This window comes from Ovis aries, chromosome 22 (genome assembly GCF_016772045.2).
Source record: "Ovis aries strain OAR_USU_Benz2616 breed Rambouillet chromosome 22, ARS-UI_Ramb_v3.0, whole genome shotgun sequence".
NCBI lineage: Eukaryota > Metazoa > Chordata > Mammalia > Artiodactyla > Bovidae > Ovis > Ovis aries.
In genome coordinates, this window is record NC_056075.1 from 43,675,665 (window position 1) to 43,696,725 (window position 21,061).

Genomic DNA, 21,061 nt, shown 5'->3' on the forward strand with positions numbered 1-21,061 from the left:
TGTGTGTGGGGGACCCCTTTGTATGTAGCAACCCTGCATACAAAGAAGAATGCCTATGATATAATCTGAAGTGATAGGAGCTGATGCCAAAACTTTCTTGTTTCAGAGTGATGACAGTTCTGGAGTAGGCATGCTTGTTGGGGGAACAAGACTGGAACGCCACGTCCCCAGATACTCATGGTGGTGTGAGTTAGAGTTGAAACCCACCTGTTATCTCCCTGTCTGTCTGAACACTGGTCTCCCTTGGTCCTTCCGGGCTCCCTAGTGGGAGATGGATGAGGAAGGGGGTGATTGCAATGTAGGCTACTGAGTCTGGGGTGGGTATGTGCATTCTACTTGGAGTTATGGATAATGTTTTCTTCTTATCTCTGAGTTCCAAACATGTGATATGGCTACATGAACTTTTTATGATGGAAGAGGTTATATATTAAAAAAGGAAACCACATGAGCAGAAGCAAAGCGTTCTAAGGGAGCTGGTAGTGCGCACTGGGTTATTGAACAGCCATCTGACAGCAGCTCTGAGTTCCAGGGACGGGAGATGGGGGTGAGGGTTAGGGGGTGGCAGGGTGGGCTTTGCTCTGAGCCCTTTACTGCTCCGGCTTCCCCTGCACCTGCCTGATACAGGCGTGTCCCAGGATCACGGGGCTGCTGGCGGGCCTCACGGACCAGACACACCTGTTCTCCCACAAAGCCATAAAACCAGAAGACAGTCTCCGGGCAGCAGGGGGCGGGGACCATCCCAGGAGCCCACGTCTCGGCTCAGCGGTGCTGTCCTCCCCGAAACATGTCCCCCAGCCGGTTCTGTGATACTGTGACTTTATAGTAAGAAATGTATGTTTGGTCTTCATCTGTTTCTGGCGCAGAGCCCCTTAGAACCTTTGGAATTTCCTAAGTGATAAGAGCGCCAGAAGTATCTCATATGCATGACAAACCCCTTTCAGCAGGCTGCTGAGTTTATGTTAATGAGGTGACTTTTGGAAAGCCCCTGAGATGGGGCTGGTTGCCAGGGGAACCCACCCAGTGATTAGAGAGTTGGTACTTTCATTTCCCCACAACACCCCAGTGGAGGGGAGAGGTGCTGGGGGTTGAGGTCAAGTCACCAACTGCCAATGACTTAGTCAATCGTGGCTGCGTGATAAAGACTCCATAGAAACCCAGAAGGATGGGCTTCTGGAAGCTTCTGAGCAGGTGGAGGTGCTGGGAGAGTCCTACCTCGCTCCGTATCCTTTATAATGTCCTTTAAAATAAACTCACACACATGGGCAAATGTTTCTCTGAGTTCTGAGAGCTGCTCTCCTAGCAAATGAATTGACCCAGAGGAGGGGATCATGGGGGCCTCTGATTTATAGCAGGTAGATCAGAAACACGGTGGCTCTTGGACCTTAGCCTCTGAAGTTGGGTGGGGAACAGTCTGTGGGCCTGAGCCCTTGATGCTCTCTCCAGGTGGACAATGTGAGAACTGACTTGGACTGTAGGACCCCCAGCTGGTGGGGGAGAATTTCTTGGTATTGGAAGCTCCATACCTTCATCACACATGCTCTGCTCAGATGAGGGCTTCGGTGGCTCAGATGGTAAAGCATCTGTCTGCGGTGCGGGAGACTCAGGTTCGATCCCTGGGTTGGGAAGATCCCCTGGAGAAGGAAACGGCCAGCCCACTCCAGTACCCTTGCCTGGAAAATCCCATGGACAGAGGAACCTGGTAGGCTATACAGTCCATGGGGTCACAAAGAGTCAGACACGACTGAGCGGCTTCATTTTTTCACTTTCTGCTCAGATGTGCACAAACCGCGCCCTAGGGGACAGGCGAGGCCCACCTGAGATGCTCGTGGCTCCCCTGAATGAGCCGGCCCTTCCAGCAGCACTGAGAGGCAAGTGTGAGGGAAGAGGACATTTTTCCTCCCTTGGAAATAATTTTTGGTTGAGGCAGAGGGTTTTGTTGGTTTGTCCTTGGACCTCGGGTAGGAAGTAAGGTCTAGTCTCTGCCGCATCCTTTACTGAAGTCGGTGAAGAACACAGATGCCGCTGGCTCACAGTGCAGGTCACCATCCCCAAGAAGTCACTTACAGGTCGTTGCTGACGTGCATTTAGATAAGGGGTGATGGTTTAGTCTGGGGGGAGCAGGACCCGTTGAGCTGTGTTTCCAGGTTTTGCACTTCTTTCTAAAAATATTTTTAAATCAAGAGCCACCCACTGAGTCTCCTTTTGACCCAGTGTCCTTAGGAGCAGCGTCGTGAGGGGGCCCAGTGCTTCAAGGCCTGACCCAGAAGTGAGGCAGCCCGTTGCCTTGCTTCCTGGGTGGCCACCTTCATGCAAGGACTTCAAGGTCTTGTCTGGTGTCTGTTCTCTGCACTTCTGGTTCTGTCAGGCAGGGAGGAAGCCCAGCTCCCACTGTCTCAGTGTGCGGCCACAAGCCTGGGGGCATCTGGTCTTGCTCAAGGTCACCGGGCAGCAGCTGAAGAGGTTGGCAAACAGAGCCAGGACTGTGGCCGCCAGCTCCCTGCTCCAGCCCAGGGATCGGGTTACAGCGGGTCCAGCCGGTTTGGAAGACCACTGCTGCCCCTCTGTGTTTGTGCGTGGTGGAGAAAATTGGCCTTTGCACCTTCAGAAACCTGACCAAGCAAAGGCATGGGGGGTGGGGGGGCGAGAACCCCTGCTGTCCTCAGAGGGCCTCTAGGTGTTGGACTGTGTGGCTTGCTCCGCCCCTGGGTTGTCTGCAGAGCCAGGCTTGGCCGCAGTGCCCTGTTTGTTGTGGGCAGTCGCCATGCCACGCTCAGCAGGGGAGGCCCCCAGACAGGTGTTTCCCCAGCCTGGCCTGGGGAAGGGGGTGGCACCTTCTCCAGTGTCTCTTAGGGGCCCAATCCTGGAGATGGGACACTCATTGTATCATATCCCTTCCGCACGCCTGGGTGCCTTCCTGCTAACCCAGAGTCTGGTTAGCATCACTGGGTTCCCAGGACACCACTCTCGGAAGGGGTGTCCTTGCCCCGCCAGGGACACTTTGCTGCTTGTCCTCTGGGGAGGGGCAGTAAGCTGAGAGACCTCGGGTGCCGGCCACTGCTCTGGGGCCACGTTCCTCCAGTTTTCCCCAAACTGACACTAAGCCCTTTGGTGCAGGTGCCAAGAGTTAACTGTAGCTTAAGCCTTTGAAGTGCTGGCCCCCCTGGGACCTAGCTTGTGAGAGTCAGTCATGCACGACCTTCTGAGCCCCAGTCAGCCGTGACACGTCAGTAGCTTGAATCAACCAGGGTGGACGTATTGACAATCGGCAACACTACAAACCAGGATTTATCCCTTTACCCTGGCGCCTGGAGCCAGTTAACCAGCCCACCTCTATCTTTTGGGGTCCTCTGTGCAGAGTTCATGGGATCCCAGCAGAATCATGGGCAGGTCACCGTGAGGCTGTTGGGGGTGAGGGGTGGATGGGCAGCTGACCTGTTCACCTCAACCATGGATTGCAAGGGTCTGAGGGTCAACAGCACTGTCTGGGGGACAGTTTGTTTATCTTGGCCCCCCAGCCCTTTCCAGTGGATCTCCCGGGCAGCCTCACTTTGCCTGGAGCAGCGCTGACCTCAGCTACCGCTACCAGCCCTACTTCAGTTCTCAGAGTGAGGCCCCCAGGCTACACTCTCTTATCCGGCAGATGAACTGACAGGGGGGCAGGGAGGGAAAGGGGGAGTTCCCTGGGACCCCTGGAAGCTCAGAGCTAGGGCTCCAGTCCTGGTCTCAGAGTCCAGATAATGTGGACCCTGCACCTCCACCCTCTGGACACCCCAGCCCTTTGTCACAGTCTCTGCTGGAGCTAGGGTTCTGGGGTCTGTCCCCACAGTGGGCTGGGTCCTGCCTGGGTCAGCTCTGTGTCCAGAGGCCTGGGCAGAGCCGGACGTGATACAGGTTCCTTAAATGAGAGCAAGCGCACACAGCAGGGAGTGAGCCCATGCTTGTGGGTGACCGGAAGCACCGGTGGTTTCAGATTCCAGCCCAGACACTTGCTGTCCCCTCAGCCTTGGTCTCCTCCACTCGTGAATGGGCATAAATGATAGAATGGAAAACACAAGTACTGCCTGGCCTCTCACACTGCTTTAGTATGTGGTACCTAGTATTACTGTTACTAATGAGACGGTCCTTTATGGGCTCCTCTGTGGGCAGTTTTGAGTCCTTTAATGTTCCCAGATGGCCACAAAGCAGCACGCTGGCTGACCTAGGACGGTGCTGTTGGTTAACATCCCAGATCAGCCTCAGGCGGCCACTCGCCTTACCAGCTGTGGATTGTAGCCTCCTGTGGTTGAAGGTGCGTCCTTCTCCTGAGTTAGATGTCTGTGTGCACGGCCATACACATGCGTGCATAGATAACCGTGCACACACACACATGCACTCAGGCACTACATAGTCACACGTGCACACCAGGACAAGCACACACATGCACCACATGTGTGGATACTCATACACACCAGCACACACTTGTGTACACAAGCGTGCACACACACACACAGCCGCTCCCTATGATCAACTGTAACACGTGGTTTCAGTAGCTGTATAATGTTCTGTTGAGTTGAGTTCAGTCGCTCATTCATGTCCGACTCTGTGACCCCATGGACTGCAGCATGCCAGGCCTCCCTGTCCATCACCAACTCCCGGAGTTTACTCAAACTCATGTCCATCATGTTGGTATGCCATCCAAACATCTCATCCTCTGTTGTTCCCTTCTCCTCCCACCTTCAGTCTTTCCCAGCATCAGGGTCTTTTCCAAGGAGTCAGTTCTTCGAATCAGGTAGCCAAAGTATTGGAGTTTCAACTTCAGCATCAGTCCTTCCAATGAATATTCAGGACTGATTTCCTTTAGGATGGACTGGTTGGATCTCCTTGCAGTCCAAGGGACTCTCAAAGAGTCTTCTCCAACACCACAGTTCAAAAGCATCAATTCTTAGGCGCTCAGCTTTCTTTATAGTCCAACTTTCACATCCATACATGACTACTGGAAAACCATAGCCTTCACTAGATGGACCTTTGTTGACAAAGTAATATCTCTGCTTTTTACTATGCTGTTTAGGTAATGCTGTGTGATTCTTCCTAAAATTTCCTTAACTTCATTGAAAATAACAAAAGGGCATGTGTTATAAGCACACAGCTTGATATATATTCACAGAGTGAAATACATCCAGTAAACACTCCCCCACACCCAGGTCAAGAATCAGGATGTTTCCCGGCCCCAGAAGCCCCCACCTGCCTTCTCCTGTCCCGTCCCCCATCTCTGGGATGACCCCTTTCCAGACTCCCATGTCTTTACTTTATGAGATGGACCCATGCAGGGAGTGCTCCCTCACGTCCTGGCTTCTTCTGCTTGGCACTAACTTTGTGAGATCCTCCTGTGACAGTGTGTAGGCTGGATCGCCCACTCATTGCAGTACAGTTTCTGCTATTTTTTCCCATTGCAATGATGTGGGCACTAGGGGCTGTTAGGAACCGGAATGAGGTGCTGGAACACTGCTACGTGTCGTGTGCACCCGTGAGACCTATTTCTGCTGGGTGTGTGCTTGGCACTGGGAGCCCCGTGTCTGACACTCTTCATAATCATAGGCAGGTGAGGGGGGCCACACCTGCCAGGTGAGAGTCAGGGTTTCCAGAGCACATGGGAACACGGAGCTCAAGGCAGCCTGCGAACACAGCTGGAGCACGTATGTAGCGTGTGTGAGAACTGAACTCCTTCTCACCACTGAATACCATGTCATCACGTGAATGTACCATCTATTATCTATCCATTCGTCAAATAAGGGACACTGGAGTTATTTCTACTTTTCAGCTATTGTGAATAGTGCTGCTGTGTGGATGGTAACACAGTCCAGCTCATCAGGGAGATCAAAGAACTTATGATAAATGCAAGTGTTTTCATGGTTTTTCTGTTGAGTTCACTCCTTGAACCAGCTCTCATGGGGTGGGCGTTCGGGAGCCATCAGAGTGCTGGAGAGGCGAAGTCTTTGCCACGTGGGCTCGCTTGCTAGTAGGGGAGGGTGGGCGATGGAGCAGGTAACCAGGCAGGTCATATTCTACATGAGAAGACCAGAGGGGCTGTGGACCACAAGCAGGGTGCTGGGGACTGGGGTGCTGGGCGCCAGGGGTGCAGCGGTAGAGGGGATCAGAGGGGTCAGGGCTTCTGCTTTTATTCTTCCGGGTGGCCCGTTTCAGGGTGTGCACAGAGGACCAGGGCTGACCTCATGCTTGGAAGGGGTCCCTCTGGCTGCTGGGTTGAGAGATGACAGGGGACGGGAGGGCAAAAGCAGCAAGACCCCTCAGGAGGCCTCTGCAGGAAGTCCACGGAGAGGTGGTGGCCAAATGTACCCAGTAATAGAACCCGCTGTTACGGAAATACTCTGTTCCAATACCGTGGAAACATGTCCACTGGATGCTGCCTCATCGTCGTGCTGTGGGAAATAATTGTCACTGTTGCAGTTTGACATAGGTCCCCTGGAGCTCTTTTATGTGTATATAAACACATACTTTTTTTTTTTTTTACTTTAATGGGATTATACCCTAAGTATAAAGTTCGGTAATCTTGCTTTCCTCCTTAATATGCCCTGGGTGTCTGCTCAGTATGTACGGAGCCACCTTCTCTTTTGCAGCTGCCAGGCAGGTATGACACAGTCGTGCTGTTTTATGCCTAATCATTCCCAGAGTCACGGACATTGCTGTTTCTACGTTTTCACTGCTTTGAACAGTCTTGCCATGAAAGTTCTGGGTTGAAGGGTGAGAGGGACGATGTGTAGGGACCGGGGTGAGAGGGGGATGGGAGGCAAGCCAAGCAGAGGGCTTAGGCAGAGATGCGGAGGGTGACCCCGCCAACCTGTCATCTTGGAGAACGAAGGACGGATTCCCAGGTTTTGCCGGCCGAGGCCACACTCTCCCCTCAGCCCTCAGCACTCAGTCATTACCAGAGTTCCTTCTCGGCCTGCTCTCTCTCCTGGTCTAAAGATGCTGCAGGTGGCAGGGAGGCCTGACTGAAACCACCCACTCTCCTCCGGTCTCCCTGCAGGTGACTGGCCTGGGCCTGTGGCCGCAAACCCCACCAGGAATGCTTCTTTAACCTTGGCCTACATCCGACCCTCCCGAGCTCCGGCATCAGTAACCTTGTGACCTCTGGCCCTTGCCCATCAGTAGACATCTCCAGCCTGGCAGTTTTCACACAGAGAGCCCTTTGGAAATTTAAGCAGGAACAGAATATTTGCATAGCCTTAAACTACCCCTCTCTGAATATTTAACAGTTATAGAAGGGAAAACGGGGACTTTACAGTGGACCCCAGTAGACTCAACTTAGCCAAATCATCAGGGCGGTCGTCACCTGCAGTGAGATGGCACGTACCCCTGATGCGGAGCTGAGAATGGAAGCCCTGGGCGCCCTTCCCCGTAAACACGGGAAAACTCAGATGTACCACAGTGAGCAGGGAGCCAAAGGCAAAGACGACAGACCCGATGCACAAATGTTAATAGCGCTGTCCTTCATAGTAGCAGAAAGGTGGAAACAACCCCAACACCCCCATCCGGTGAATGGAGAAACGGAATGTGGTCTTTCTTTACAGTGGAATATTATTCAGCCTCAGAAAGGAAGGCGTTCCTGACACACGTCACAACGTGAGTGGACTTTAAAGACTACGCTCAGTGAAATAAGCAGACACAAAAGGACGACTTACTGTATGTCTCCACTTGTGTGAAATATCCGGAAGAGGCAAGTTCACAGAGGCAGGAAGTCAAACAGTGGTTGCCAGGGGCTGTTACTGCTTAGCGGGCACAGAGCACCTGTCTGGGGAGTTTTCTGTCTGTTTTTGAACCTATTGGAGCTTGATAGTGATCGTGATTGCACAGCACTGTGAATGTCACGAATGCCCCTGGATTGTACCGTTAAAAAAACAGTAGCAGGTTCTATATTCTCTATGTTTTACCGCAATTTAGAAAAATCAGTTATGCAGTGCACCAAAACCCATTGATTTCTGCACTTTGAATAAGTGAATGGTATGGCACATGAGTAGGCTGCTCAGTCATGTCTGACTCTTTGCGACCCCCATGGACTGTATCCCACCAGGCTCCTCTGTCCACGGGATTCTCTAGGCAAGAATACTGGAGTGGGTTGCCATTTCCTTCTCCAGGGGATCTTCTGGATCGAGGGATCAAACCCATGTCTCCTGGGTCTCCTGCATTGGCAGGCGGACTCTTTACCACTTGGCCACCTGGGAGGCCTGTTAAAAAACAAATTGAGTGACATGCTACAAAATGGTCCCCATTCTCCCGGGGACACGCTGCGTGGGCCCCTCCCTTCCCCTGCTCAGACACCACGTGTTAGTCTGCTCGGGCCACACAGACCAGGGCGCTTATGCAACAGACACATGTCTTCTCGTACTTCTGGAGGCTGGAAGGCCAAGGTTAAGGTGTTGGCCTCTGTGGGAAAAGTGAGTAAGAAGGTGCCGGCTCTCGGGTCCATCTTTCCCCTGCGTCCCTGATCCGCTCTGCCCACTCCTCTTCCTGCACCAGCTTCCCCTAGACCCGCTGCCAGCGTGTCACCTGCTCTGTGTGTGTGGGTGGGGAGGAGGTCAGGGACAGAGCTGGGCTTCTTTGTCCGCACTCCGGCCTCCAAAATCGTCACGTGCGTGGATGAGGGAGTACAGTTCTTCCAGAAGAAGTAAATGTTCCATCCTGTTGATGCCGTGGGCATGTGAGCAGAAGCCATGACCCGCCTGGATGGCAGGGCCCTGGGCAGAGCCAGGACTCCAGGCGACCTTCCGGCCCATGGACAGGCTCGCAGCCCTTGGGTGTCTGCTGCAAGGCTCAGCCGTCAGAGGTCCATAAAGCAGAGGTCTGAGCCAGAGGAAAACGTGGCTCCCAACTGCCCCGTCACTTGCACTTTGTCTGCAGGGCTCAGTCCTGGCTTTCTCAGTCGCTTTGTTCTCCGGACACCCGGGGTTTTGATTATGAGCTGCTGAGGATGACTTCATGCGGAGATTTTATCGCCTAATAGAGTGCACACGTATTTTAGAAAAACAAACCTCGCGGGACAAAAGTAAAACTACAGCTTTCCCAGAAATATGTTTAAAGAAAAAAAAGAACCCAGCGGGATGTAAAGTGCTAGTGTGAAGTGTGAGGCAGCAGGGGGATGCTTGGGCTGAGGTGGTGGGCCAACCCCCTCCACAGCCTGCCCCCAGGCCTGCCAGGAACGTGGGCACAGGGGTCTCCCAGGGCCCCCTGCACAGGCGCACACAAACCTTCCTCCTCCCTGAGTGAGCAGGGCTGGAGGACCAGGGAGAGCCTCTCCAGGGCGGGGCGCCAGCGCAAGGCCTGATCCAGATGGGGTGCCCTAGCTAGTGTCTGTGCTGTCCAGGGGGAGCCCTGCCGCCAACCCTCCTTGCACAGCTGACGATCCCCCAGGCCCTGCCTCCCACCCGCGCCCCATCTGGCCTGTGCCCCAGGTGAGCTGCTGAACCCAGGCCAAGGCCAAGCCTCCATCTGCCAGTGTCCAGGTGACTGTTTATCATCCCGAGCCCTCAGGTGCGTGTCCACCCGCCCAGCAGCCTCTAGGGGAGACAGAGCAGGCGCTGTTACTTACGTTGTCACGACTGGGAAATGGAATAAGAATAACAGTGCCCCTTGCGTGCTTGCTGTTGGTAGGCCTGATGCTGACTCTTTGTTGCTCCCGGGAAGTTGGAAGCATTGTCACCCTGACTTTACAGTAGGGGGAATCAAGGCCCAGAGACGTGCCAGCCTGTCCAGTGTGGTTGACCAGGAGATGCACCCAAGTAAGGCTGGCTGCCCCGGCCCCCAGGGTGGGAGTGGGCGCCCTGAGGCCCAAGGCCAGGGTGTCACCAGGCTCTAGCCAGCCAGAGACGGCTGGCCCCAGCGCCCCCCAGCCTTCTGGGCCTGGAGGGGGGGCCCTCCCACGCAGCCTACCCATGTGGCCTCGTCCTCCAGCTAACCTTGTCTCCAGAGCAAGGCGTGCCCTGGAATGAGCCCACCGGAAATTTTATTGATCCAAAGAAAGAAACTTAATTAGGTTCATAAGCTGTCATTCTTGACACTCTCCAGAGGCCCGCCTCTGGTTTCCAGGGCTCCAGGGAGCCCGAGGCCCCAAGGCAGGCTTGCCTGTGCCCTCCCCTCTTCAGGCAATGCCAGGTGGCCTTCGAACCCTGCCTGGCCCTGCTTTGCCCACCATGAAACCTGGTGCCGGAGTCACCGCTCTCTCCCTCCCTCCCTCCCTCACGGTGAGGCTGTGATGGGCTCTGCCCCACCTCATACACACACACACACATGCCCATGCCCACAGGTGCCCACGTGCAGGTGTGCACATGCACACACCCACACACAGGTACACCCTGCAATGCACACGTGCCCACACGCCTCCACACACACGTACACACGCCCATACACATTTACATGCATGCACCTGCACATGTGCCCACACGCCTCCACACACATGCACACAGGTGTCCCTGCATATAGGCACGCACATGCACACAGCCACACATGTACATACCCTGCAATGTACACACGCCTCCACACACATGCACACACACACACATGCACACACACCTCTGTACACATGCACACACATGCCACCACACATACATCTGCACACATGCCCACACGCATGTATACACCCCACGTGCATACATGCCCACACGCCTCCACACATGCACACAGGTGCCCCACATACAGGCACACCCACGCACACACCCACACATGCACACACATGCCCACACACAGGTATACACCCCCACGTGCATACATGCCCACACGCCTCCACACATGCACACAGGTGCCCCACATATAGGCACACACACGTACATGCACACACATGCCCACACATATGTATATACGCACACATGCCCACACACTTCCATACACATGTGCACGCTTGCCCCCCCCACACACCTACACACATGCCCACACACATGTACTCGCCTTCACTCCTGTCCATCTTCTCAGCGGTCAGCACTTCCTCTCCCATGGCCCCCTCCGGCTGTAACTGCTCCCGTGGTCACCCGTTCATGTGTGTCTCCCCCCGAGGCCTGAGCTCCGGAGATGAGGCCATGCCGTCATGGCCCCTGGGCCCCCCAGCACCGGTCCAGCCAGGGAAGTGGCCGACCGAGTGACAGTGCCCCAGGAGTCAGTGGATCAGGCTGCTCGTCTCTGCCCCGGTGCTGTTGCTGGATGGAGCCTGCCCTGGCTGCCCGTGTCGGGGCAGCTGAGGGGCCTGGAGGCCTTACTCCAGCAGCCCTCGCCCGGCCCCCCGGCCCCAGGCCTCCGGGCAGGAGCTGATTGACAGACACACCAGGTCACTCGACCTCCCACAGCCTTGTGTCCAGGAACATCGCTCTTCCAGGCCCCCTGGACGTGCTACCCCCAGGAAGCCTCCACAGACCCCGCCCCGTCGCCCTCTGCCTGGTTCCTGGGGCACATCTCCACATGGGACTCCTGGCTGCAGGGGGCCAAGGGCCTCACCCACATCCTGCCAGGCCCTCTCCCAACGGGCGAGCCGAAGGCATGGCCTGGGGTTCCGGGGGGCTGAGGAGTTGGCAGGACGGTGTCAACCCCCCACCTGGCAGGGGTGAGGAGGGACTATGTTCAGGAAGGACATTCCTGTGTCCTTCTTGTGAACTGTGTCGAGGTGCCAAGCGGGGCACAGGCCCCAGGGGACCCAGACACGGCCACTGGTCACGGGCAGCTCACGCTCTGCTGTGTGTGAAAGTGCAGGTCTGAGCAGCGCCTAGAGAGCTGGGCCCCTGCCCACCGCCCCAGTGCCCCCGCCGCCCACTCCATCCGGGCAGCCTGGCCGCCAGGGCCACCCACTCCTGGCTCACACACTTAGGTTTTGGCCTTTGGAAAAAAGAGTTCTTTGCATCACTTATTTTCAGTCCCACCCATCTCTGGCTGCTCTGAGGCCCCAACAGGGGCCAGAGGGATTTCTAGGAAAGGGGATCACGTGGAAAAGGAGCCGTGGGCAAGTCATCTGGGCCAAGCTGGACCGTTTTAGGCTAACACGCTGACGGCCTCAGCACATCTCCCCGAGTGTCCCGACTGTCAGGCATGTCTCTCCCAGGGGCCCGAAGTGAGGAGACAGGCGTGGTGATTGGCAGAGAAGGGTGGGGTAGCCCGCATCCCCTAACCCAGGCTGGACCACAGAACCCTTTCTTTCCAGGGGCATCTCTCACACTGGGGTGTGGGGTGCCCTCTGCCTTCCCTCACTAGGCAGGCCACCACCACCGTGGAGCTGGCGAGCATGAACCCCCCCCCCACCTCCCGATGGAAAGAATCAGCCAGTGGAAAGCTACAAGAACCCCCAGCACCAAGCTCCTAACAGTTCCCCTCAACTGCATTCACACAGCGTGGCACCGGCAGGGAAAATCGCACATAGGACCTATTTACTTAGAGGCCTGGCCAGCCTCTGGAAATGAGCGTTTTGAGTTGGCCAGGAAAGAGGCTGGAGTTAGGTGGGAGACTTTCAATGTATGGCTGTCCCACAATTCGTATTCCAGGCTCCCGTTGATGGACGTGTAGATGGTTTCCAGTGTTTTTCACGATTATAAATCACGCTGTGGTGAGCTGAGTTGGCGCGCCTCCTGTGGAAATGGGCTAGGCTTTCTTCAGAACAGTCTCCCCCGCCCTGCGTTTGCAGGGTAGTAAGCATCGCCTTGGAGAGCTTGTTAAATATACATATTACCAGGTCTGTCCCTTGGCGGGTCTGAGTTTTTAAGGCCCAGGAATCTTTTCTTTCTTTCAGCCAGACTGCAGTGATTCCTGTTATTGGGCAGTTTAGTCCCAAAGCAGAACTGACTTGGGGAGCACGGGCCACAGTTACTAATTAGATATACCGATCCCCCGAAAGAGGCGTGCCCAATTGCGTGCCCTCCCGCAGTGGAAAAGAACCCCGTTTCTCCGCGTTGTTGCCAATTCTCCATACTGTGAGGTTCTGTTTTGTTTTTTTAGAAAAACTTTTCCAACTCGAGGAGGGTGTAGTAAAACCTTATTTTAATGTAATTTGCGCGCCCTGTACTTCTGGTGTGGTTGAGCACTTTTCCAGTGTTTAATGACCATTCGAGCTCCTTTTCTGTGAATTACCCTTCATGTCCTTCGTGTGCTTCACCATGGAATGCTTGTCTTTTTAAAAATCGGTCTGTAATCACCTCTCATACCTTCTGCTTCTTTGTCAGTTATCTGTATTGCAGACATTTACGTCTAGTTTGTTTTGTCTTTTCACCTTGCTTATGGTGTCTTGTTGAACAAGTATGAAATGGAATTATAATCGGATTTCTTAATCGGAGCCATTTTCATTTTGTTATGGTTTGTGCATTTTGTATCTTGTGTAAGACATCCTCCCGGTCCCAGTCAGAAAACCGGTCTTCTACATTTTTCTCCAGAGGTTTTTTTTAAAGTTTTGTTTTGCGCATTCAGATTCTAAATATGCTTGAATTGGCTGTGTATGCAGTGTGAGGCGGGAGATTTCGCTTAATTTTTTATGTGGACTGCTGGCTGTTCCAGAACCTTCTTTTAATAGGCCACCCTTTCCTCAGTGACCTGTAACGCCACTTCTGTCCTATGTCAGCTTTCCATATTTGCTTTCATCATTCTCTTTGAGTGTGGTTTTCAGTGTTGTGGTTGTGGTTTTTTTCCTTTAGGCTATATCACACGGCTTGTAGGATACAGACCCTGCACTGTTCTGCACTGAGAGGACAAAGTCTCAACCACTGGACCGCCAAGAAGTCCCCTATATAGGGCTTTTAAAAGACAGCTGTACTGAGAGACTTCCCTGATGGTCCAGTGGTTAAGACTCCAAGCTTCCACTGCAGGGGGCACAGGGTTCGATACCTGGCCGGGAAACTAAGATCCCACAAGTTGCGTGATGTGGCTAAAAAGTTTGAAAAATAAAAATAAAAACAGCTATATTGAGATATAATCCACAACCATGCAGTTCACCCATTTAAAGTGTACAGTTCAGTGATGTTAGTATAGTCACACACCAGCATCGTCAGTCAGTGTGAGAGCATTTGCGTATTCTCTGAAAGACACCAGGTACTACCCTCGCCATCAGCTGTGTGCCTGCTCAGTCGCTCAGCCGTGTCCACCTCTGCGACTCCATGGACAGCCAGGCTCCTCTGTCCATGGGATTCTCCAGGCAAGAATACTGGAGTGGGTAGCCACTTCTTTCTCCAGGGGGTCTTCCTGACCCAGGGATCAAACCCACGTCTCCTGCATTCGTCGGCAGATTATTTATCACCAAGCCACCTCCTCTCATCTTCCCAGCCCTGAGCAGCCCCTAACCTACTTTCTCTATATATAGATTTCCCTATTCTGGAAATACGTGAGTGAAACCACATAATATGTGCCCTTTTTTGACTGGCTTTTTTCCACTTTTTTCACCCAGGAGTAGAATTGCTGGGTCGTATGGTAACTAGTTTTAATCACCTACGCAAGTGCCAGACTGTTTTCCAAAGCAACTGCACCGTTTTACATTCTCACCAGCATCATGTGAGCATTGATTACTTCCCATCCCTGCCTACACTTGTTATTCTCGACTTTTAGACTCTGGCCATCTCAGTGGGTGGTAAAGTGGTACCATCCTTGTTTTCATTTGCAGTTCCCTGATGACTGATAATGTCAGGCATCTCATCATGCTCTTATTGCCCATTCCTGTATCTTCCTTGGAAAAATATCTATCATCCCTGTTGCCATATTTAAATTGGGTTGTCCTCTCATCGGGCTTACCTGGTGGCTCCGTTGGTAAAGAATCCGCCTGCAATGCAGGAGACTCCGGTTCGATTCCTGGGTCAGGAAGATCCCCTGGAGAAAGGATAGGCTACCCACTCCAGTATTCCTGGGCTTCCCTTGTGGCTCAGCTGGTAAAGAATCTGCCTGCAATGCGGGATATTCTAGAGTATAGGCCCTTATCAAATATGCAATTTGCAAATATTTTCTCTCATTCTCTGGGTTGTCTTTGCATTTTCTTGATGATGTCCTTTGAAGCACAAAAGTTTTTAAAAGTCTAAATTCTCTATTTCTTCTTCTGCTGCTCCTGGTTTTTGTGTCATATCTAAGAATGCTTTGGCAAATCTGAGGCCATGAGGATGTACCCTTGTGTTTTCTTCTAGAAGTTTTTTTTTTTTTTTTTTTTTTTTTTAGCTCTTACATTTAAATCTTTGAGCCATTTTGAGTTCATCTTTGCCTGTGATGTGAGATAAGGGTACCACTTTATTCTTTTGCGTGTGGCTATCCAGTTGTCCCAGCACTATTTGTTGAAAAGATTATTCTTTCCCCTTTAAATGGTCTTGGCACCCTGTTGAAAATCAGTTAACCTTCACACACAGTTTTATTTCCGGACTCTCAGTTCTATTTCATTGAACTATGTGTCCTTTCTTGTACCACACTGACTTTTTACGGTTGCCTTGTGGTACGTTTTGAGAAAGGGAAGTGTGAATCCTATTTTGTTCTTTCTCAAGATTGTTTTTGGCCATTATAGGTCTTTTGCAATTCTGTATGAATTTTAGAATCAACTCATCAGTGTCTCCAAAGAAGTCAACTGGGATCTGACAGGGATTGCATTGAGTCTGTAGTTCTGGGGACTTGACCATCTTAACCATGTTAAGTCTTCCATTCCATGAACATGGGATATTTTTTCATTTATTTATAACTTTAATTTCTTTGACAATATTTTGTAGCTTTCAGAGTGTAAGTTTTACATTTGTTGTTACATTTACTCCTAAGTATTTTATTCTTTTTGACGCTATTGTAATTGAAATTGCATTCTGGTCAGACGTGTGTTTTTTAAAATACTTATTTGTTTGGCTGCATCAGGCCTTAGTCTCTGTATGTAGGATCTTCACTTCCGCTCTTGGGCTCTCTCTTTGTGGCTCACAGGCTTAGCTGCCCCGGGGCACGTGAGATCTTAATTCCCTGACCAGGGATCAAACCCTCGTCCCCTGCATTGCAAGGCGGATTCTTAACCAGTGTATCACCAGGGAAGTCCCTCGATGTGTTATTCAGCAAGCATTTTGGAGTAAATTTTTCTTAAGCGGAAGGCTAACAAACTGAAGGTCCCAGGTAGTACAGCAGGCCAGTCCCCCCGACTCCACTCACCTGGCCCCACAGCTGCTCCACATGTCATGGGTGGGTCTCCGTCTTGTTTCCTTTCTGTCTAAATGAGATGCAGGAGGTGGTGGGTGATGGGCTGGGAATCACTGAGCTTAATGAGTCCTCCCTCTAGAGGTGGGGCTGATGGAAAGAGAGACCTGAAATGTTCCTTCAGAGTTCCGTCTGTCCTGGCAGGGGAGTAGGTCAAGGGAGATCGCCCTCACCCTCCCAACCTGATCCAGTGTGGATGGTGGTCAGTGATAAATGTGAATGAGACAGGCCCCCTGCCTTGGAGGCTCTCTCAGGTTTGTGAGGAAGAGAGACATGGTCTCAAAACAGAATGGAAAGTCTGGCTCAGGGACACTGCTTTGCCAAGGGCTGAGTTTCCCTGGGCTTCTCTGGTGGCTCAGATGGTAAAGAATCTGCCTGAAATGCAGGAGACCCCGGTTCAATCCCTGGGTCAGGAAGATCCCCTAGAGAAGGACATGGCTACCCACTCCAGTACTCTTGGGCTTCCCTTGTGGCTCAGCTGGTAAAGAATCTGCCTGCAATGTGGAAGACCTGGGTTCGACCCCTGGGTTGGGAAGATCCTCTGGAGAAGGGAAAGGCTACCCACTCCAGTATTCTTGCCTGGAAAATCCCATGGAGAGAGGAGCCTGGTAGGCTAGAGTCTATGCGGTCACACAGACTCGGACATGACTGAGCAAGTAACACTTTCATTTCCATGCTGAGGGCTGAGTTTGCCTAGTGAAGGGCACAGCCAGAAATGTCTGTGAAAGTCGGGGAAGGCTTCTTGGAGGAGGTGACGTTTGATCTGAGTCTCAAAAAGGGCAGCTTCTCTGGCAGGCAATGAGGATAAGGCTTTCCAGCAGAGGAAATGATCTGCACAGAGGCCCACAGATGGGAAAGAGGCCACAGCTCTCCTATGGTCCTCTGCCTTGCTAATACAAAATTAAGTGACTCAAAAAATGTTATAAACTACAGTGTTTCTCATCTCAAAAAACCTTGCCTGGATGAATAGTCATGAAGTTTTACTGTCGTTATCTTAATAATTGCCCTACCATGCAGGCTTAGTTATAGATGAGCATATAAATCATTATCTCGTGGAATTGTTTTAAACAATGAGGAATTTGGGGGATTAACAAGTTCAAGCTAGTTGCTTACATGTGACAACTAGCTCTTCAGTGGTGGGAGAAAGCCCTGATTAGTAGTGCTTGCCACTTCCCATAGTGTAAATACTCCCATCACAGCTGATTTTGAGCCATGTCAAGGCTGTATATTGTCACCCTGCTTATTTAACTTATATGCAGAGTACATCATGAGAAACGCTGGGCTGGAAGAAGCACAAGCTGGAATCAAGATTGCTGGGAGAAATATCAATAACCTCAGATATGTAGATGACACCACCCTTATGGCAGAAAGTGAAGAGGAACTAAAAATTCTCTTGATGAAAGTGAAAGAGGAGAGTGAAAAAGTTGGCTTAAAGCTCAACATTTAGAAAACTAAGATCATGGCATCTGGTCCCATCACTTCATGGGAAATAGATGGGGAAACAGTGGAAACAGTGTCAGACTTAATTTTGGGGGGTTCCAAAATCATTGTAGATGGTGATTGCAGCCATGAAATTAAAAGATGCTTACTCCTTGGAAGGAAAGTTATGACCAACCTAGATAGCTTACTGAAAAGCAGAGACATTACTTTGCCAACAAAGGTCCATCTAGTCAAGGCTATGGTTTTCCAGTGGTCATGTGTGGATGAAAGTTGGACTGTGAAGAAAGCTGAGTGCCGAAGAGTTGATGCTTTTGAACTGCGGTATTGGAGAAGACTCTTGAGAGTCCCTGGACTGCAAGGAGATCCAACCAGGCCATCTTAAAGGAGATCAGTCCTGGGTATTCATTGGAAGGACTGATGCTGAGGCTGAAACTCCAATACTTTGGCCACCTGATGCGAAAAGTTGACTCATTGGAAAAGACCCTGATGCTGGGAGGGATTGGGGGCCGGAGAAGAAGGGGACGACAGAGGATGAGTTGGCTGGATGGCATCACTGAATCGATGAAGGCGAGTCTGAGTGAACTCTGGGAGTTGGTGATGGACAGGGAGGCCTGGCGTGTTGTGATTCATGGGGTCACGGAGAGTTGGACACGACTGAACGACTGAGCTGAACTGAATGTGATGTCACTGAACATGGAGTTGGAAAGACACGTGTGGGTCCATACAGACCCGAGCAGCACACAGTTGTGTGCAGCCCACTTAACTAATGTTCTCTTAAAGAAAATGCGGTCCCATGACTCCCTCTGGGGTGAAACTGCTGTCAGCAGTGTAGACATAGCTGATTGAATTCCCAGCATTGATGTAGCATTGGTGTGGCATTGATGTAGCGTGGGAAAAAGAACGGATGATGGGTGGGCGCGGCTTATGCAGTGAGGAGACTGTGTGTGTAAACTGCACAGCACAGAGCAGCCAGTGGTGAATGGAGCAGAGGGGTTCCGGGGGAACAGTGGAGAAGGGAAGAGGGAAGGGCTAAGGATCCCCAGCGCTCTAAGACACGCTGCCTAGTAGGAGGCTGCGAGGCTCTGACTCCTGCACCATCCAAGTCTGGAAAAACAGCCACACACCTTTGCCCCTGACCTCTGACCCTGGTCCCATGCACGGCGCCCCCAGGACACAGCCCTGGCGGAGCCTCACTGGAGCTGGCATGCAGACTGCCCGTGCCCGCTGTCTCTCCTCGAGCCTGGGAGCGGAGGGCCCTGAAGCGACCCCCTCTGTGCCTTGGTGGCTTTATGCGGTCGCCCAGGCAGCCCTCGCCTTGTCCTTCCTTCCTGCGTTCGAGCCACCGGGGGTGGGGAGGTAGGTCCAGAGTGTGTGGGAGCCGGGGCGAGGGCCAGGGCCCCAGGCGGCAGGACATGGACCCCCACAGAAGAGTGAGGCTCCAACTCAGCGCATCATGGCAGGGGGATTCCTCTCCCCCCTCCCCGCCAGGGACACCCCTGACCTGTCATTTTGGCCCAAACCATCTTTCTCTCACACGCGCTCCCATAATTCCATGTCTGCTCCCAATTCGATCTGAATATTTGTGTCCCCCTTACCGACCAGTCTCTTCCCCATCCCGCGCTGCGAGCCTGATGCCAGGTGACCCTGATGTGTCGCAGCCAGCGCCCTGGCCATGCCCCCTGCCCCATGCACGAGCTGTGCCCCCCCAGCCCCACTGGGCCCTGCTCTGCCCCTCCCTCTGCCATCACCTCTGTCCCCCAACTCTGCTTCCGGGGATCTTGCTCTAGCTGTTTCTTCTCAAGTGGCCGGAACCCACCCTGAGTTTAAAAAAAAAACCCTGAGACGATCCGGGGTGTGGCATTGACTTTGCGGAGTCAAAGCCCCGCTGAGCACAGGTGTGGGGTGGGGACGGGGCCCCTGGGCTCTGTAAGGATGGGCACCTCCAACTCACAGGCTGAGCAAAGACCCCCCACGCTGCCTTCAAGGGGAAGTCCTGCTCCTCACCCTGACCGCCCCGCCCCCCAGCAAGCCACACCCACAAGTGCTCTGTGGGCGGGGCGCCGAAGGCTGAGAAAACACGGACCTCTGGACAGGCGTGTGTTGGGGTTGTGGGTGCTTTCCCAGCCCAGAGGAGCTAGGGGCCAGGAGTGTCGGCCAGGGCCTTGCCTCCAGGGTGACCACCGGCCCAGCCGGCCTGAAGCATTACTCTCTAGAGCACAGCACGCTAGACTTCTTAGCTTTTCAAAAAAGAAGTTTTTATAAATATCTGCACAGAAACATCCGTATTGGTGGGTTCTTGCAGGACCCTCCAGGGCAGCAGGTTGCAGGGGCTAACTCTGCCTTCTGAGGGGGAACACACCGAGGCCTGCGGGAGGGGGGTCAGGAGACACCCGCCCCCCCACCCCCACCCCGCCAAGGGCCCGCCCCGCAGGTTGCCTTGCTCTTTGGGAGCCGAGGTCACAGGAGCAGAGGTTAGGGGAAACCAGACGCTCCCTCTCTGGAGCAGCTGTGTTGCTAGCACAGCGGTTGTTTGTGAGACAGTGGCGCGGCCATAAATAAAGGCTTTCCCCAGCAGCACAGCTAATGAGGACTCTGAAACATCCCAGGGTGCCCCTTCTGCAGAACTGTCGGAGAGAAACCGGGGCCACGCCTGCAAGGACACAGGGCTTCTCCCGAACCTCGCGCAGACCTGTGCCAGACCTCGTCCCCGCGCCACGGGGTTTCCCTACCGCCTCCGGGCTGGTGTGTGCAGGAATGCTGTCCAGACGCCACCCGGGCCGCTCCGTGCACGCGGGCACGTGGGAGAGCTGTGGATGGCGGGCACCTTCTCCTGAGAAAAGCGGCCCAGAGTCTAGAGACAGCACTTCCTTGGTGGCTGCGGCACTTGCTCAGAGCACACTTCTCAGGTCCTAAGCTGCCAGATGCTGGGTCCACCATTCTGGCTTCTCATCCACCTCCAAAAACAAAGGCTAATCAGCAAAAATTAAAATTCAGCTTCCAAACTGGGACGTGGACTCAGCCACAGAGTCTCCATCCCGCGGGCCCAGGAGGGATGGCAGACTAGAGAAGGTGTAGGCAGTGGCCACACAGGCTCTGCACGACCCCTTTGTCCCAGGTCGGAGGAGCTGGACTGTGAAAGCAAGTGAGAGGCTCTCCAGAGGAGGCCGCGGTGCTGGGGGACTCACCCCGTGAACTTTAGTTGCCAATTAGGGATTGGCCCCCGTAATTTTCATCCACTGGGACTTTCTTCCTGTGTTAATAGCACAGAACCATGCCTTTTCCTATCTATCCGGACAGACCGTTGGCGCACCCGCATCTGTGGGGTCAGATCTGTGGCCTTCCCTGCTGGGCGGCCTTGGTCCACAGCTACAGAGCTGAGGTCAGGCTCTTGGTTCAGACCCAGGGGTCCCTGGTGCCGCTGCCCCTCTGATCTGCAGGTCCCCCCCCGACTCCTGGCCCCGCGTGCACGGCC

The 21,061-nt window shown here is 53.2% G+C and overlaps 1 protein-coding gene across 2 annotated transcripts in view; it reads left to right on the forward strand.

The window, feature by feature from the left end:
• LHPP (phospholysine phosphohistidine inorganic pyrophosphate phosphatase) overlaps positions 1-21,061 on the forward strand; it is a 129,241-nt gene that overhangs the window by 82,459 nt on the left and 25,721 nt on the right. Inside the window, exon 7 of one of the 2 annotated variants that reach the window (XM_027960508.3) lies at positions 1,775-19,929. The exons of the other annotated variant lie outside the window; for it this stretch is intronic. Coding sequence (XP_027816309.1) covers positions 1,775-1,796 — 22 coding nt within the window. The 3' untranslated portion in view covers positions 1,797-19,929. Of the gene's footprint in view, positions 1-1,774; positions 19,930-21,061 lie in introns of those variants that run through there. 2 annotated transcript variants of the gene reach the window in all.